The sequence below is a fragment of the Diceros bicornis genome, chromosome 6 (assembly GCF_020826845.1).
Source record: "Diceros bicornis minor isolate mBicDic1 chromosome 6, mDicBic1.mat.cur, whole genome shotgun sequence".
NCBI lineage: Eukaryota > Metazoa > Chordata > Mammalia > Perissodactyla > Rhinocerotidae > Diceros > Diceros bicornis.
Window position 1 is genome coordinate 57,457,696 of NC_080745.1, and position 20,221 is coordinate 57,477,916.

The following is a 20,221-nucleotide window of genomic DNA, read 5'->3' on the forward strand; positions in this document are numbered from 1 at the left end:
GAACCAGCCTAGAGTAGGCACAAAGGAATTCTATTCACAGTATATTATGGATATGTTACTGTCTCACTAATAATACATAGTAAGTCTAATTTTTGGTTTTTATCAACTCAGTTCTCACAAGAACATTTATTGAGCTTTTTTTATTAGATACTATAAGATTAAACATTCATCTCTAATCAGTTATGCTTGTTTGTTTTTCAGTCCACGAACAAAAGATGATCTTAGAGCATATTTTATACTTCTACAGGTAAGAAAGCAAGAATTTAGTTGAAGGCTGAAGTTGTCTAATTCATATCTTAATCTATGCATGTGTAAGTGAAATGATATCAAATACTAAATATTGTTTTGAGCAACATTATTAATACTTTTTAAATTATAGTTACTTGTAACCAGAGAATTAAAGCTACAACAAATAAGTAATGGGAAGCTAAATTATCTCTGGGATCAAAATTTTAATTTAGTTCTTGCCTTCCTGCTGTGAACAAACAGAATGGAAGCACTTCTTCCTCCTCCCATCAACCTCCTTTCTTGTAACTAGTTTTAATGGGCTCCAGAACTTTCTTTTATTTCCCAACTAGTATGTTTCTAACTTCTCTATGTATTTTCAATAAATGCTTAAGTTAGATTCTAATGGAAGAATTAAAGTTGTTGTTTATATTTGCTGAAGCAAAGATGAATGTTTTCCTCTTGAGAGATACAGATTCATAGATACAAAAAAAGTAAAACCTAGACAAATGAAAAGCAATTTTTAGTTTTTATTATTTTTTTTGAGAAAGAAGTATGTTATTCCCATAGCTAGTATACTACATTTTTATTATTCTTTATAATTTATAAAAGGTATTCATGTAGATTGTCATCTCATTTAAAGGTAAGAAAAATTTTATTAAATAAGATAGTGTTTAGTTCAATATTATGTCCAATAAAAGGAAATATTCAGGGTAGGGATAGAAGAAGAGGGAGAGAGGAAAAAAGAAAAAGTGGAAAAAAAGGGAAGAATAGACAAGAGATATTTGGGAGATGTAAGGAGGGAAAATAAAGAGGTGAGAAGAGAAAGGCAAAGCTAGAAAAAAAGAGGAAATATACATGGAGAGAGTAAAAGCTGGAAAATGACAACATGAAGCTCAAATTTTTAAAAGTGAGTGTATTAGTCAGCAATGAGCTCTGTTCACGATCTCGTGTTTTCTCATGGGCTGTCCTTAAATGAATTATCAGCTGGAGTCAGTCCTTAATTTTGACATGTCCTGCCAATAAGTAAGTTTTGAAAAAATTCATGATGCTCTCTTATTTTTCACAATTTCAGTTTATTTTTCAGTAATATTCATTTTTTTCCATGAAGTTCTGAAATGTGCATTGTAATGGAGTTTTAGATTTTGGAAATATAACTGGAGGTTTTGCTTGGTTTGCAAGCACTCTTTCTGTGTCCCTTCAACATTTAAAAGTTATCAGAGCTGTTGTATGGTTTTCCCTTGTTCTTTGTGAGATATCCAGATAACTCACTTCATAATGGCAAAAGTTTCACAGCCAGCTTTTATTTCCTTTTTCTAGCTTTTTTTCTTTTAATCAAAGAAGAATGAGATTTTTTGTTTAATTGGATGATAGTGATTGCCACCATTTATACCAGGCAGTGAGCTAGGTGCTTTACAAATATTTTGTTTTTTAATACTCAAAGCAACCTCTAAGATAGATATTACCTTTCCCATTTGACTGGTGAGGAAATTGAGAATCAAAGTTTAAGGAACATGCCTAAGGGCATATAGGTAGTAAGTGGTAAAATTAGCCCTAAGGCCCAGATCTGTCTCAATTCCAAAGCCCATGCTCTTTCCACTGTTTTTGTTATCTCGTTAGGGCCATCAAGTCGATTCCAACTTGTAGCGACCCTGTGTGCAGCAGAGTGGAATCCTGCCCCATCTTGTTGTGCCATCCTCTCATCCTCTGGCGCTGTATCAAACAATACTCCACTGCTGTTCATGGGGTTTCATAGCCAATTTTTTCAGGTCCTTCTTCCTTGTCGGTCTTAGTCTAGAAGCTTGGCTGAAACCTGTCCACCATGGGTGACCCTACTAGTATTTGAAATACCCGTGGCATAGCTTTCAACAACACAGCAACATGCAGCCACCACGGTATGGCAACCAACAGACAGTGGGTGTGGTTCCCTGACTGGGACGCGAACCCCGGCTGTGGTGGTGAAAGCGCCAGATCTTAACCACTAGACCACAGTGGCTCTGTCCACTGTACCATGCAGAAATCCGTCTTTGTTAATTAAATAATTAAACAGATTATTGTGTTAAAGGATTTCACCTAGTATGGCGTAATCTCAAATTTAGTTTTCTGAATTTTCCACTTAGCTCATTAAGCTTAGTGTCTTTCCTTTTACATGTTAACAAAATTTTAATACAATTATCTTTAATATCTTTTTCAGAATCCTCAATTCAATAACACATCTACGTATGTCATCTATGCTCACTTGCTACGACAGATAGCTACCTTAGTGGAAGCTGACCATCATTTCCTAGTTCACTGGTTTAAAAAGTAAATCATTCTTTGATATTAAAAACTTTTATAATCTTACAGTTTTAAGTTTGTTAGTAATTTTATGATAAAATATGTTAAATGTTTTCAGGTCTGTAGAAATGATACTTACAGTGCTTCAGAAGCCACTTATAAACATAGTTTAGTACTACATAGAGGATAATTAAAAAATCTATTTTTAATATAAGTAACCATTTTGCTCGTGCAAGCTGTTGTTTAGATTTCTATTCACCACTTTTGCATTTTATAAAGCACATTCCTGTCATTGATTTTTCATATGTTTCAAAGATGGTAAATAGATTTGCTCAGACATTACTATTTTAATTTGTGTCTTTTTATTTCCTATCTGTATATTAATAAATCTTACCATTGTTTACATGGTGCCTTTTCCTTACCTAAAAACATGATTGTAAAGTATAGGTTAGCCATCAATATCAATTTATAAAAGCATAATATTTTTTTTCACAGAACTGTACTCACATTAACAATCACTTTTCTCCATGATTGATAAAAGTTAAAGAGGCAAAAATACTCCCAAAATTAATTTTAAATACAGTCTGTTCTCATTATTCACAATAATTATGTTCTATGCAGTTACTGCGAGCACTGAATTAGTGAATGCTGAACCATTGCTCCTATGGGAAATAGAGGGTTAGGTTCCTGTGAGCATTTGGTCACAAGATTTTCATCAACCAGTCAATACATAACCTTGTTTTATCTGTATTTCTATTTAAAGACATCTTATTTAGTTGTTTCATTAACTTGAACTCACGGTCAACAGCACTGTCAGAACAAATTTTATCTAACACAAGTATACTTTCCGTAAGTAACATTACATCCTTCTTATACTTAGGAACACTAGACAGAACCTTAGCACTACATTTAGGGGCCACTTTAAAACAGCAAAATCACTAACAGCACAAAAATGTGGAAAACATGACACTAAATAGCCTGCATAAAGGACACTTGTTTATAGTATGAGACCTAAAACAAGAAGGCAGAGCGTTGCCTTGTTCAGCCTTAGCTGGGAATGTGCACGTTGGGCAACTCAAATTTTTTGCCACTCTTTGCACTCCCGAGAATGACCATGAAAGTGCCACGGTATTAATTTGAGGGTTACAATTAAATTTTAGCAAGTAGGTGAATTTGCAGATGTGGAATCTGTGAATAATGAGGATTGACTGAATATTGAAAGCCTGAAAAATGAAATGTTTAATACTAACTTTATAGTAATTTTGTTGATTATTTCTTATGTAATTAAGAAACAATATTCAAGGTAAGATTTTTCATCTTTTCAAATTTTTGGCAATTTAAGAAATAGAATTTGGGGGAATATTCTAAAATTCTCTGCATATAGGACACATTTTGATATCTAACAGGTATATTGCCAAAATAGAAAATGTGAATTTTGATTGGAATTATTTCAAAATCTTTACCAGATTATCCCAGAAGAGGTTCAAACAATTGGTAGAGAGATTGCTGCAATTTATTTCTTTACGCCTGTTTCCTGCAAAGCCTGAAGAATTTCCACCTATAACAAAGTGTTCCTGGTGGATCCCATCAGCATCTAAAGTGTTGGCTTTACTTAGTAGGTTTTATTATTCTATCATCTTTACTTTTCTGCTGTTAAATATTAGGGACATTTCCATAAGGATCTCAAAGTAGTGTAGAGGCATTCTCACATTTTAAACCATTCATTGGAGGTGAAAAGTTGTAATTTATTTTCTGCTTGATAATGGATTTCACAACTAATTTATCAGCTTGAAAAAGCTTCATGCATTTTATTGGGCAGTGTTCTGTTATGGCTATCAACTGCATATGACCTGCTAAGTAGTGATTTCTGAGAAAACAGGAACTTCCATTAATTCCTGAGGGCCGCTAGGTGAGGACACACTGATGGGGAAGGAGTAGGAGTAGATGGCCAGCTGTGTCCTCCCTTTACTAGACTGTTAGAGTCCCCACCACAAGGTTTTTTTAAAAAGCAAGAAATTGTTGGCTGCATTTTGACTACAATTTTAAAAATATCTTTTTCATTTGGAGTTGCACTTGCTTAAATAGGAATTTCTAGATAAAGGCTATCTAGTGGACATTAAAATGTTCTTATTATTGGAACGAATCATGTGTATGTTAGAAAAGATCATTATGTTAGAATTTATCTTTACAGATACTGCAAACAATTTGGTTCACCCTCCCCTTATTCCTTATACTGATTTCTATAATTCTACATTGGATCACATTGACCTCATGGAAGAATACCACACCTGGCAGAGCTTTGGAAACTCTCACAGGTAAGATCAGAAGCTCATTTGATTACTCACCTAAATAAAATACTATTGAAAATAGTGACTGGATTTTAAGTTTGATAAATAAATTTAAATATACACATACCTTTACATATAAACTTATATATAGTTTAGATGTCCAGCCTTGAAATAGCATTATATTTCTTAAAGCATTTTCTTTTTCTGTTACATTTTCAACGTATATACATGTTAATTTGGTTTTGGTTTGATTAATAACATCTTATTAAGAAGGGAAAGGTTCTGTCTTAATATGCAGTCTCTTATATTTTCTTATTCTGTATGCTATCATCCAACACAGGGGTCACCAAACTTTTTCTGTAAAATACTAGATGGTAAATATTTTTGGGTTTTTGGCTGTACAACCTCTGGTCTGCCATTATAGCACAAAAACAGCCTTAGACAATACAGTATTACAATACTGTAAATGAACAGGTGTGTCTGTGTCCCAAAAAACTTTATTTACAAACAGAGGCCATATTTGTCCCATGGGCCGTAGTTTTCCAGTGCCTGATTTAACACGATGATCACACACGTGTGCACATACACACGTACATTCACTCCTTTTATTGCTTATTCTGTGGAAAAGGTAGTTGTCCTTTACATATAGTATAAAAAGAATGGATGTTACAGAGAAAGGGCTTCACCACAAATTATGTATTACAATAGTATAATATATTTTCAAAACACCTGACCAAATTCTTTACTACACTGCACCTTGTATCCATACTTATAGTTTGGATTAAACCAACAAGACTATCCCAAACGTGGTTTATTCCCAGACCATGAGATATCCTGGAAAGTGCATTTATTCTAAAGGAGACTGACTAAGAGACATGGTGTGGATATAAGTAACCTCAAAACCCCAGATTAGTTTGTAAATTGGTTCAAATCTTCCAGGAACCTCTTCTACTAGAATTGGACTAGAACGTAGAATCACCTTCTGGACGTATCTCAGTCCATATCTGTACACTCAGAACCAAATAAGAATTTCATTTCTGGGGACCTCGGTCAGTCTGATGCATATTTTCTTGGCAAAGTTTATTTTACAAAGACACTTTTTTCTCCCACTTTAATGTGATGGTAATGTTATAGACAAAACAACTCCAAGAGTTATTGTGCATATTTCAGTGACATCTTTTAATGCAGAGCTCCCCTAACCACTGTGTATTGGTACCAAGAATGAGTTACAGAGGAGTTTTGATCCTGTGATCCCTTTAGCCCTTGGGAAGCCAGCCTGGACTTAGAGGGGGACCTGGAGCCCTAGGGCAAGTCACCTCTGGCCATGAGCAGCCTCATCTGTTTTCTCAATGTGTCATACAGTTAGTGTCATTTTTCTCTATGCCATGACTAGTGAAAAGTGGAGATGCACTGTTTTAAAGTACATAATAAAACCAATATGTATCCTACTAAGTTCATTGCACTTATCCTACTAAGTGCGTTGCACTTCTTTTCATTTCAGAATTTTTAATTAGTGCTTAGTGATTCAAAATTATTAGATATTAGTACTGAACAGCTCTTACTGTTTATGAACAATTTTGTTCCAGGAGAAAGCCGTTTCATTTCCAGTTCCACTAGCGCTATCTCCTTTTTCCTCATGATGCCTTCATTGCACCCACTGGTCACGGATGAGCTGCTTGTCTTTACTCAGAGGGATTCCAACTATAACTGATGGATTCATTGCAACCACTTCTCATGGGAGTCTAACTCCTGAAGTGGCGTTGCTGCCGTACTAATGCTCTCTAAATGCATTTCTCTCTATGTAGTTTGTGGCTTTTTTATCTAACATAAAATGACTCTGACCCAGGAAAGAAGTTACTTTTGTAACTTTTGATCGTAATGTTTTGTCTTTACAAATACATACCATTTTATCTTACTGTACCATTAAATACAGTACTGACAACAACATACTTTTGTTGGTGTTGTTAACAACATCCCTGACTTTTATTTTATTGCTGTTAAATTTATTACTTTGCTTTTTACCACTGTAGATATTGGTAGATTTACTCATTTCTGAAGCTCACACATCAGAAATATTCTTATAGTAATGGATTCTTATATTAGTTTCTGCACGTGAATTTTCTGTCCTAATCCTCCTTCATCAACACTTCTTCCTCCTGGTTTTGGTTTAGGCTATATTTTCCACAGGTAATGATACACGGGTGAAACAAATTATTTGTATAAACGATATAAGCGATTAGCACATGTTTCAGAACATTAGATGTAACTTCCTCTCGAGAATAAAGGCACTGCACATCTAGTAATAATACATACTTCACAGGGCTATGGGGATTACAAGAAATGATGCACATAAAATTATTTTGTAAATGGTGAAACACAATACAAAAGTGATGTTTTATATTGTTAGAAGAGGTACCTTAGATTCCCTTAGTATAATTTTGCTAAAAATACACCATTTTGCTTTTTCTGTTTTCACTTGTTGAGCAGGTTTTCCTTCTGTCAGTACCCATTCGTTATTTCTATAGCTGCAAAAAAAATCATTATTCAGAGAGACTCAGAACAACAGATGATAAGCATCGCAAGGGTAAGCCAGCTATGAAAACATATTTATGCTGACTATAATCAATATAGTAAATAACTTAATAAATGACTCAAATGTCTTGTGAATTGTTCTAGCATAATCAGGAAATGTTAAAATTCATATTATACTTCCCCAAGAAGTGCTTAAACCTGTTCACAATATGGGAAAAAGATACCCTCATCAACTTCTCATTATATTATAAATATGGTGGGAAGATTAAATGCCTCTCTCACAGATCCAGAGTACTGGGAACTGGTTGGACGTCATTCTGTAGGTACCATATTCCAGCTCCAGGGTAACTAGCAGAGCACTGGTGACAACTACAGTCAGGGCAAGGAGTGTCCTTAGGAGCAAACCACTCAAACCACTGAAACGTTTTCTAGATTTTAGAAGATCAAATAGAAACAACCAAAAAATTAGATGATGTAAAAAAAGCATAATCTTGGAAAACTGAAAAATATGTCCAAAGAAGGTGAAAGATATTTTATTGATTCTTAGGAAACCAAAATGCACGAGGCCCATAGAAACTGGGGTAGAAGTCAGGCTGGCTTTAGGAAAATTGTGGAGCAGGACGCAGTCTATCTCTGGGCCTGTCTTTACCACTCCCTCCCACTTATGTTTCAGCACAGCACAATAACATTATGTACTTCAATAGGTATCAAACTAAGTGAGCTTTTTTTATTAGAGCTCTAGACTATACATTTAAATGCTCATATATTTTGAGTATCTACTTTCGTGACATGATGACTCACAACTTTAAAAATCAGAGGGAAGGCTGGCTGTAGTCTACTTAAAATAAAGAGAGACCCATAGAGTAAAAAGTAATGATTTCCATGTCTTGTCCAAGAATATAAAAAGAATCCTAAAGCATAAATTATAATACTTCAAAATACATAAAAAATAAGAATTGTTTGTTCTTCAGTAATTCGGTTCTCAAAAGGTGAATGTTTTTTTCTGTCACAGAGCAGGACAAAAGATTTGAGTGACTGGTGACATCCCAGAGTCAGCTTACACTGAGTATGGGGATATTAGAAGAAATTTGATTGCCTGTGTATACCAAGGGAGTTCTCTAGCCATATTTCCCCCCTGAAAAGTAAATTTAAATAGGTATATTTAGCAGCAGAATTATTACTTAATCTTGGGTAGATATTGGCTCAAAGATTAGTCTATATAGCTAGTCATTTTAAATTTTCTATTAGTTGCATTTATGCAATTTCATGTGCCGTTTTAGTACTTCTTTTTTTTTTTACCTTGGCTTATGTTTTTATTTATTTGTAAGAAAACCTGAAGAGCTAGAAGTTTATCTAATTGCCTCTAAGCAGTTTTCTGCTATGTCATTCACACTTAAGATATCAGATATCTTCTTTTGTGGAAATTTTCTTCCAATTAAAAGAAGCAGAGTGGCAGCTGTAGACTGTGTCACGGGCTAAGTCTTCCAAAGAGCATGGACACGAATGAGTAGAGATTGAAGAGTCAAGTGGTATTGTCAGTTCTTATGGGTGTTTCCCAACATTTTAACTTGTAAACTGCCATACCACTTGGAATTAATGACTGGTGACTATTTTGACACAAGGAGAGCCTTACAGGTAGTTAATGTAAGCAAGAGCTTACATGGTATAATCTCAAGTTGTAAAAGAGATTCCCCACCCTAAAAATAACTTCCTCATCAGACTGTGTCTGAAATTCTATCGTTGTTGGGTTATTTCTTTCATTTGAAGTACTTTCCATTAAATATGAATTCCTTATGGGACGAGTAGCCACTAAGCCTTGTCTTCCATTAGCATCCTAGCATAGATTTGTGTGTTGGATAATTCCAGTGTAATGGCTTCCCAGGAGCTAGACTGGGAACGGAAAATAGGAAAGGGTAGGAAAACAGGTCCATGACACAGGATACTTTTTACTCCCAGGAATGTAGACCTGTTTGAACACAAAAAGGAGGACCCAGAGAAGAAAAAAACAATTAAAAGCCTTTTGAATTGGAAATTGGAGAGATGAAGAAGGGCTCTGAATTAGAATGTTTTATTATAGTAATCTACAAAATCATGAAAGTAGCCTTATTATGTAGATTTGAGGTATTAAAATTTTATCCACTAAAGCAAATTGCTACGTGTATTTAAAATGTCTGAAATGTTCATCTTTAATCTGCACAATAATTCATTTTCTTTGCTACCAAAGAGGATGAGGAAGTCTGAAAAAGATGTAGATAAATTAAATATGCAAGCATGTAGACTTTATATGGTAAATGATATTTGTATATTCCTTGTATTTTTAAATGTGTTGTTTTTTACACAGTCATTGCTTATATTTTGAGAAAACATGAAAAATAGATTTTTAAATCACCCATATTTCCATCACCCAAAGATAACCATTGTTAACATTTTAGTAAATTTTCTTTTAATATTTTTTATCTATATTATCTTTAAAAGGCAATAGAGTTGAAACAGTATTGTATACACAATTTTGTTCCCTCCTTTTCTCAGTTGTACCTTCCTTAAACATTTTCCATGTTATTTACGTAGTTTTTATAACCATCATTTTTTGATAGCTGTAATGGATATTTCTGAAGTTTTGCTTTTACAACGCTGTAATGAACATCTCACTGTATAAAAAAATGTTCTGTGTTTAGAATTCCCAGAAGTGGAATTGAGACAAGGATATGAACGTTGTTAATGTTTTTGATAAATGTTGACAAATTACTTTCTAAAAATAGACTGTGCTTTTAGAATAAATTCAATATCTAAAAAAATTTAAGCCAAGTTTATTATCAGAAGTATATACCTTGTTTCACATGTTCCCACTTTGTATCTGTTAAACAGAAAACCTTGCTATTTAAGAGATGAGACATATGGAAACTGTAATGCAAGCACTCTTTACTATAGGAGGTGAATTATTTTGGGTCCTCCATTTTGGATCCCCTTCGGTTACCGTTGTTCCAAAACGAAACAATAATAAGGCATTTTCATAAATCAAAATTTGTATAATTGAGTTTATGAAATTGTTTATATGAAAGATAGCATAGAGAAGAATGTAAGTGATTTTTAGTGAAGTGTTTTAAATGAAATTATAGTTTAAGTAAAAGTGAAAATGTCTGCTTTCTTTTTTAATTAGCAAAGTCTGGTGGATAAAGTATCTCGAAGACAGAGACCTGATATGAATATGTTATTTCTAAATATGAAAGTAAGGCGGACACATCTGGTTAGCGATTCTCTTGATGAGGTATAGATCATTTATTCCAAAATGGTATTAATTAAAGCTTTGAATAAATTGTACAGTATCGTTTATTACTAAAATCTTAGTAAGCTGTCTTTTATTTCTGTATGCCAGTGAGTGTGCTTCCTTATATTTTGGTACTGTAGTTAAAATCAGTTTTGTATTCACAATTAAGCCCTTTGTTCATTTTTTGTATGTTTATTAATGATTTGTTGTTAATTCCCCAGAAAAGGATTTTATATAGAACACTTAAATGAGTAATTCATGTTTCTAAATATGTAACCTAGATTCTAGACTCACCTTTGTTACTGGCTGGGTGAGTAACAAGTCATTTTAACTTCTCTAGGCCTCACATTACTCATCTACGAAATTTGAGGTCTGATCCACAGGGTATATTGGGTCTATTGAGGGTCAGACATACTTTGATTATATGTACATGTGTTATAGCGCTTCATGCACGTACAGTTCTTCAGCCAGATCTTCATGTGGCTGTTATAAAATAGTGACTGATTTAGTTATGTAATTTTTTAAAGTTTAATGTTGAAGGCAAGTTAAAGAAAAGGAAACAAATTATTTTATATAGTAATCTGCTAAATTAAACTCTTGGAGGTAATATGATAACGGGAGGCAGTAACCTTGGGCAAGGTACCTGACCTCTGTTTCTTGATCTATACAACAAACATAACAATACCTAGTTCACACAGTATTTTGCAGATTTATTGGATGGATGGATGGATGGATGGATGGATGGAGTTTTTTGACATTGTAAATAAGATAAAGACTGCCTAACACAATACCCAGAATTTAAAAAGTTAATTTCCTTTTTACTGCCCTTTGTTCTCCTCTACTGTATAATTTCTTCAAATAGTTAACCCGGAAAAGAGCAGACTTGAAAAAGAAGTTGAAAGTTACATTTGTAGGGGAAGCTGGTTTAGATATGGGTGGCTTGACTAAAGAATGGTTCCTTCTTCTAATTCGCCAAATTTTTCATCCAGATTATGGTGAGTATTTAATTTTTATGAACAGTCTTTTTCCTAATGGTTAGATTCAAGTAGTCAATCTTATTTTTAATCTACCCTATGATTTTACAGATTTTTTTGTCAATCATAAATGTTAAATAATTTTTTTAAGGACTGTTATTTACATTTGAAAAATTGACCAAATTGATGATTAAAATGTTCAATATCTTACTGGGAATCCTATACAAAATGTATAAAGATTGAAAGTATACATTTGCAAGGAAGCATCCACATCTTTCCTGAATAAGCCAAATGCATGAAAATTTAATTTGTCTTTAAAATAAAGAACATTAGAAATTAAAAAACAAAGCTATAGTTTGGTCTACATGAGTAGTCAAAGACTCTTTCATTAAATAATGAGACATTTTAATAAATAAGAATTCACTAATTTTTAAGACAAAAATAAACCTTTCAAGTTTAAATTTGGTTTTATTTAGAGAAAACACGTGTATAATCCTTAGTATCCATTAAATGGTTTTCTTCAAAGGAGAGTTTTAAGTATTTTTCTTACTCTTTATTTTTCTTTATTTTGTATGTACGTATATATATGATCTTTCTGGCAATGGGAAATAGAGATGACAAGGATAAATTGAAATCTCCAGATAATCTTTGAATTAAATTTTGATCATAACTTAGAAGTTATAAAACCAGTTTTTATAAAAGAAAATCAACTGATTAATTTAGTTTCTGTCTTTTTTTTTTTTTTTTTTTTTTTGTGAGGAGATCAGCCCTGTGCTAACATCTGCCAATCCTCCTCTTTTTTTGCTGAGGAAGACGGCCCTGGGCTAACATCTGTGCCCATCTTCCTCCACTTTACATGGGACGCCGCCACAGCATGGCTTGCCAAGCAGTGCGTTGGTGCGAGCCCGGGATCGGAACCAGCGAACCCCGGGCCGCCGCAGCGGAGCGCGCGCACTTAACCGCTTGCGCCACTGGGCCGGCCCCTAGTTTCTGTCTTTTTACCTCGTGTTTCCACCCTTGGTTCAGAATACCAATGAACAATAAAATGCTCTTGCACACTCTCTGTACATATATTTGATATATTTTTACCTGAAAGATGATTTGTAACAGAACTATTGCTGAACCAGTTTGCTTCTAATGATGAGATATCATGTACATTTTTACCACTCCGATTTTTTAGATCAATCATATTAATGAAATCATGTTTCTTTTTTTCAGGCATGTTTACATATCATAAGGATTCCTACTGCCATTGGTTTAGCAGCTTTAAATGTGATAACTATTCTGAGTTCCGATTGGTTGGAATTGTATCCTTTAAACTTTCCACTAGGAGGTGCTAGTAGACTAGAGATTTTTAAAAAATTTATCTGAATTTTGGAAAACTTCTCATTAATCATTTTATTCAGATTAAACATTCTTGTCATTTACTAATAGACTTTTCAGTAACTTTATTATTTGTAATATCACAGCTATATAATGTCAGCAGATTTAATTAATTGAAAGGAATGACTGAACTTTTTATATTTTTCTCTGAAAACTTTATCTCAAAATAGAAATTATTTCCTATTTCATATATAATCTAAATTATCAGAAATTTAAGACATTTTTAAAAAGCCAAAATGTCTTTTCCATTTATAATGTACTATTTTTCTGTTAGTTCTTTCACTTTGTTCTTATTTCACTCAATTTACTAAATTGAAATTGTGGAAATTAAATCTGACCCCTTAATATGCTCTCAAATCCTGAGATATCCATAAAAATTAACAATTGAATGGAATAGGAACATTTAAAGCATATGGCATTATTTTATAGTGTTTTTAAAATTATGTAGATTTCTGTGCCATCCTCTAATCCCTGTCAGGTGTATTGGAGAGGGCATTCCTGCATTGGGTGGGAGGTTGGGCAAGATGCCTTATGTATTAGGTTTTTTTTAATTCTAAGAAATATAATTGTGGAAGAAAGGAGAGAATAAGGATTAAATGAGCAAGCACTGGAGATACATAGGTTAAAAGAGGGGGAAAAAATCCACCTTTAAGAAACTTACCATCTAGATGGACAGAATACCCCCAATGCAGGGTAGTCTATTTTAAGAGTCAAATGACCATTTGGCATTAAGTGCTAAGAAGTTCTGAGAAGGAAAAGATCTGATGTATTCCTCCCAGAAAAGGTGGAGATTTAAAAATGGAACCAATATATTTGATTAACACAGGGCTGGAGCGAGTAGGACATGGACAGGGAGAATGGCTAGAAAAGAAGACTGCCTTGTGCTGGACCTGTTCCAGAGCAATATGTAGGTCCACTTGATGGAAACAGAAGGCACTCTGAAAGTTATGGAAGATACCATCAGAAAAAGAAGTAACAGCCATCTTATAAAGGGCTTTGAATGTCTGTCTTTATTGCATTTGTTGGAATAAATCCTGAAGAATGTGTATGAAAATTGAGAAGCTGGATGGAAGAAAATGTATTAGGGTGAAAACTACACCTTGAGAGGGTAAACTTAATTTGAAATTTTGTATGTATTGTTGTGTCCAAAGTGGTAAGTTCCGCAATATGGAGCGCTTAACAGTTCTTAGACTCCTGTTTTTATTCTGTTACCTACAGTAATCATTTGTTGCCTGTTTCCACTTCATTGAAGGCCTGAGTGATTGATGCTTCTCACTACACTATGAGCAATTTGAATTTCCTGATATATGTTTGTCATACTTTACATTCTTATCATGGCTTAGATTTGGGTGATATTTTGACTTTCTAATATTTGTAATAAGGTATTAGATCTTAGCTATCACATTTTTACGGTGGTGTTATACAATATCATGAACTTGCTAATTGTTTTCTTTTGCGATACACATTAGTTTTATTCAGTCATTACCCAAAAGAGCATATTAAGCATATTTACATGTTGCATATTACAAGTTAAACAATTAAATATAAAATTAAATTATTATAACCACTACTATCTCATTATTATGTGTATTTATCTCATATACAAAAAGTAAACTACAGAAAATAAGATTGAGGCCCCCAAAGCATGATAATATATAGGAAAAACGTCAGATGATAGTGGACTATGATCATGTAAGTGGTTGAGAGATGTATCAAAGGTGAGGAGAACTAAAAATTGAGAAGTAACAGGCATCATGATTGAGAAAATATAGTTGGTTCTGTACGTATTTTCAGTTGTTAAATTTCAAGACCAAAGATTTGTTGTTCTAGTAGTTCTGACAGTATTGTGTTTCTAATGCAATTATTTTTAAATATGGTGAGGCCTTGGAGTTTACAAGAAATGTTATAATAAAACCTGTAATAATAATTATAAAATGTTTTGAAGATTGCATAAAGAGCCATAATATAACAGTTTTTTAAAAATAGAATTGCCTATACCAAAAGGGGCATTGGAACTAAGAGTAGGGACAATATGATATAGTGCAGGGTTTTCAAACTCTGCACTGTTTGCACCACGTGACAGACACCTCAGTGGCTCCAGCAGAATCCCCCCACCCCCATCCCTGCTTCAACCAGAGCAGGTTGATTTAGTGTGAAATGAAACATTATACCCCTGCTTGTGAAAGTGCCTTGTAGCAAATCCTATGACCCTACTTCCTCATCGGTTAGAACCCTTTCTTCAGGATTATAATTTAAAAAAAAAAATTTTAATGAAAAATGCTTAGAACTTGTCACTATAGTAGATGATCATAAATGATAACTATAGTAGTATTGTGGTTATTATTGTTATGGCTATTATCACAATTATAGAAGTATATTAGAACTTATTTTCACTATCTCTCCCCTTGAACATACTGCTCAGTCTCTGTTGATATGGTTACCTATGAAATAGTATATCTATTCCTTAAATTATTATTAGCCTTCATTCTGCCTTAGCAAATTAAAATACTGGCTGTCTTTCAAGTTTTTAAAATTGTTATCAATAGTTTATCCAGCCCATATGTTTAGATTTCCTTTTGAGCCTATAAAATTAATACCTCCTTAATAACTTGATATAATAATCTTTGACAGTTGAAATATTATGAAATTTGATCTAAAACCTCTCTTTTAGCAAATGGATATTACATTCTGCCATATAACTGATAAATAAATAAAATACCATTGAGCAAAGTTTATAAATACAACATCTATAGTTTTTTAACTTTAACGCCTTGAGTAAACGCCAAGTAATAAAAGCCTTTTAAGTATTACTGTAGGAGATTAATTGTCCTATTGGCTTATCAGCAGTGTGTGTCTGTATGTCTATATGTGTGTCTGTGTGTGTGTATATCCATATGTTTATTCAATTCAGCTCTGTCTGTGTTTAGTTTTAAAATAGCTAAAATGATCACCAAAATCAGTAGTGTTTTCTGCAGTGAGTTCTACTGAATAAATTGCTGCTGCAAAATCACCAACATCTTTGTTTAAATTTAGAAAATGTTTTCTTGTATGTTAAATAATTTATAGAAATGTATGAAATTGCTATCTATTGTGATTTTAGATAAACTTTTCTAGGGAAACCATTAAATACTATCAACTGAACCCTGCCCTTTTTACATGACTTTTGGTAATCAGGGAATTATGTTAGGGAAAATAAAGGGAAAATAAAGGAAAGGAAGTATGTGGGATTAATTAGAAAGTCAGTGTTAGATCTGAAAGAAGTATGCAAGAAATAGGCCAATGCATAGTTCAAAACTCATTTGTTGTCATGGATTTTATGTTAATGCTTAACATTTAGTATGCATAGCTTATGGGACTAGCTGTTTATAACAGCATTACCTTGGATATTCGTTTCCCCCCCTGCTGTTACAAGAAATTATTGAGCCCTCCTATCGTTCCTAGTGATCAAAATACACCAGTAGGCATCTGCAGTGTTACCACTGACGACTTATGTCAGATTATGCCTGTGAGTATAAAGTTATTAATATCTTATCCCTTAATGCTAAATCTCTCTCGTCTGCTTGCACAGTCTCTCTTCCTAATGCTATTCTTATGTTTAAATATGGTCTCCCTCTACCTTTGTAACCCATCTCATTTTTTATCTAGCTTTCTACTTCCTTATGGAGACACATAACCCACTTTGCAGCACTTCTAAGCTCTTATAGCATAGTAGAACAGGCTCTGAGTCAGAGGCAGAGATTTGAATCCAGGCTCTGCCACTTAGTAGCTTTGTGAACCCGGATAAATTGTTTAACCTTTGTGAGCTCTAATTTCCTTATGTGAACAATAAGGAAAACAAAGGGGATTACATGAGATAATAAAGTACTTAGTACTTGATCACTTGTGTGCATCCTTAGTAAGATGATTCTGTGCAGTGTCATTAACAGTGTCTGCAGCAACCTCTCTAAAACAAATAAATGAGTTTCACTGCACCATCTCTTATAACATTCCTCAGTTCAGAAATTAGAATTCTGATCATCAAATTTAATCCACTGTTAAAATTTAGTAGAGGAATGAATAGTAATACATCCTCCTGACAATCCCCTGTAATAATATTTTTTATAGCTGAGTTTTGATAACTATTGTTCAGCAGAGAATTCCCAGTAATACTTTTAGCAAGTCCCTGGATGTGGACATTCTCTGTTGCTCATTAAGGGCCTATCTAAATATCCCTGTTTTTTTTTTTTTTTAAGATTTTATTTATTTATTTTTTTCCCCAAAGCCCCAGTAGATAGTTGTATGTCATAGCTGCACATCCTTCTAGTTGCTGTATGTGGGACGCGGCCTCAGCATGGCCGGAGAAGCGGTGCGTCGGTGCGCGCCTGGGATCCGAACCCGGGCCGCCAGCAGCGGAGCGCGCGCACTCAACCGCTAAGCCATGGGGCCGGCCCGTCCCTGTGTTTTAATGGTCAGATGAGTTTGGTGTAGGGTTGGTGCCTTCCTATGAAAGCTGAGAAACCTCACCAGAATATGTGACCAGTTAGAAGACCATTCTTCATACTTCCCGGAGGTGCTATCTGACACATTTTTTGAAGTTGGTTCGGGTTCTTTCCGATTAAGAGCCTAAATCCATATTTTTATAAGACTCGATAGTTAGAAAAATAGTGTGGTAAGACAGCTTGCAAAAGGTAATAGAGCAGGCTCTCATTAAGAAACTGAAAGATCTCCCTTTTATAGTCTTGTATCTATAGCACACTACCTATGACCCTGGATGGGTCACTTCATTTTCTTATCTGTAAAATGATGGGAGTAGACAACTAATCTCTAAGTTGCCTCCTCATTTTAGATTTCTGTGATTTTTTCTTTTTGTCCGACATATTCAGTTTTTGCCAAATTTTTTTACCAGTAAATTTCCTAATTTTATTATTGGTTTTTACCAGTAAATTGCCTAATTTTATGATTAAAGCTATTTGAATTTGACTCATTTAGATCCAGCTTTTTTTAAATTAATAGTAAGGGAAATTTTGTGAATGACTATTCCAGTATATTGTTTTGTATTATGGAGCTGAAGATGACACTGAGTTAATTTCATATTCTTATATTGGCTCTTTAATAATGAATCAAGATTGTGCATATACTATGAGATGAACTGTAGAAAAAACTAACTTTTTATACATGCATGAATAAAGATAGAAAGGAAGCAAGAAAACTACTGTGTTAGGATAGTGGATTGGGTAATTTTTAAGTTTTTTTATAAATGGATTATTAATTTATAAATAAATGACATCTATTAAAAATTGGCACCTAATTTCTATTTCATATATGATAAAAATATATCCATAAAAAAGTTTAAGTGCTTCTTTATTCAATTCTTTGTTTACCATTTGTATTTATACACTATGTATTTTCAAGAAGAATAAACAGGAAAGCAAAGAGAAACATCTAGATATGTTTCTTAGTTTAAACACAGTATCTGTGAGTATAGGACAAATAATACAGAAAGTAAGCAAAATGTTTAACAATGGAGGCTTCAGTATGGTGTTAATAAAGGCAGTAGTCTTCCATGATCATGTTAATGACTACTACACTGTTTTCTCTAGAGAAGGGCTCCATGACTCAAAGCATCAGAGTTGTGCAGCAACGTAAACAGCCATCTTCCTCACACAGTCTTGTGAAAATTACACTCGAGCGTTTTAGTTGAGAAGAGAGGAGAGGCAAGCATAACCTTGAATCAGCAACTGTAATATCTCTTTTCCTTCTGCTTAAGTCACTCTCAAATATGCTCTATTAAATAAGATCAGGCTATTCAAATTGTGTGTAAAAACAATATTCTGTATCTTCATACACTATTTCATTATAGGTTTACAAAATCATAAAAAAGTTTAACTGGGTAGTTAATATTTTAGAGATAGCATATTGCAGTTAAGAGTCTAAGTATAGGTAAACAAAAAAAATTTTCAATAGAAATAGGGGTTTGAAAATACAAAGGCTGAGAATAAAAGGCCTACAGTCCTGAATAAAGCAGATATGAGTATGTAATTTCATGATCTATCGACTTTGTATTTTGTCATTAAAAATTTAATCTTTGAAAGAAGAGGGTAAGTCCTTTCCCTTGGATTCACCTGCTAGTCTCTGAAGTTCTTTAAAAAAATCACAAATCTCCCAATTATAATTTTCAGCATCCAGAATTTTTATTAATAATTGAAACAAATGATGACAGTCATATCAAATCTATGTCAGCCTAGATTTGTTTAAAATTTTCTGGTTTTAATGGAATGGACGATTTATTAGGTAAAGTATGTAAGATCATTTTAACCATGCTGTTCTTTATCTTTTCTTCTAATAACTTAAATTAAACCTTTAATTTTTTTCATAAAACCTGAAAAAAATTTTTAAAGATTAGGTTGATTTTTCTATTTTTAAATCTTTATTCATGGAAAACATGAGTTATAGTGTAGGAAAATATTTCTTCTGGTATTCTCAACTTTTTCTTGGGAGAGGAGGTCACTGAAAAGTGTAGAAACCACTTAACGTGTATAAACTGTATATTTTTATGTTTAAAAGATGAATTTTAAAACATTTTTTAAGAATATAAATTGAAAGTGAGAAATACTACAAACTCATAAATAGTGATGTTGCAGATAGCAGTGAATTAGGATAGAATCTGTGCTCTTAACTTGCTGCATAAGAATAGACCACAGAGTTGTGCCTCTACGGTTTGAACTGGATATCTTCCTCTTATATGACCTTTTCCAATGAATTCTTCCAAGCCTTTTAGATGGTAGAAATCATTAGCAAGCATTTTGTACCCTGAAAAATACATCTCAAATATTATCTTTCAAAATCTGAAAGAGTTTATCTCACACATAAATGAACTGTAGTAGACCTGCTTAACTATTTTGGGTAATACTATTTGATTTAAAAACATAGATAACAGATTTCTCTTTACAGGAGTTGGCCCATGGATTAAGTGAACTCCTGTCATATGAAGGCAATGTTGAAGAAGATTTCTATTCAACATTCCAGGTACTATTAAGAGCAAATAGCTTTCTGTTGACTGTATTTCATCTATGAAAAATGCCATTTGTTATTAAATACCTATCATTAGAAAAGATGAGCAAGATTAATCACCACATACCATCCCCGATCTTAAAGGATCTTAACCTGATAAAGTAGAGACACTGTAGATGAGCAGTAAACGAAAGTGCTTAAAGAAATTCACCAAGGATAAGGGACTCTGCTAGGCAACTGGCGTATTCCTTTGACTTGCTTACTTTCTCAGAACTTTCAGCTTCTGA

The 20,221-nt window shown here is 33.5% G+C and overlaps 1 protein-coding gene across 2 annotated transcripts in view; it reads left to right on the top strand.

Moving 5' to 3' along the window:
• Nucleotides 1-20,221, top strand: part of HECTD2 (HECT domain E3 ubiquitin protein ligase 2) — a 78,804-nt gene that overhangs the window by 51,463 nt on the left and 7,120 nt on the right. Inside the window, exons 7-16 of one of the 2 annotated variants that reach the window (XM_058543524.1) lie at nucleotides 202-247; nucleotides 2,420-2,529; nucleotides 3,969-4,117; nucleotides 4,694-4,817; nucleotides 7,278-7,374; nucleotides 10,480-10,587; nucleotides 11,450-11,582; nucleotides 12,780-12,868; nucleotides 16,291-16,449; nucleotides 19,875-19,949. In XM_058543524.1, the coding sequence (XP_058399507.1) occupies nucleotides 202-247; nucleotides 2,420-2,529; nucleotides 3,969-4,117; nucleotides 4,694-4,817; nucleotides 7,278-7,374; nucleotides 10,480-10,587; nucleotides 11,450-11,582; nucleotides 12,780-12,868; nucleotides 16,291-16,449; nucleotides 19,875-19,949 (1,090 nt within the window). Of the gene's footprint in view, nucleotides 1-201; nucleotides 248-2,419; nucleotides 2,530-3,968; nucleotides 4,118-4,693; nucleotides 4,818-7,277; nucleotides 7,375-10,479; nucleotides 10,588-11,449; nucleotides 11,583-12,779; nucleotides 12,869-16,290; nucleotides 16,450-19,874; nucleotides 19,950-20,221 lie in introns of those variants that run through there. The other variant, XM_058543525.1, reaches the window with a different exon arrangement.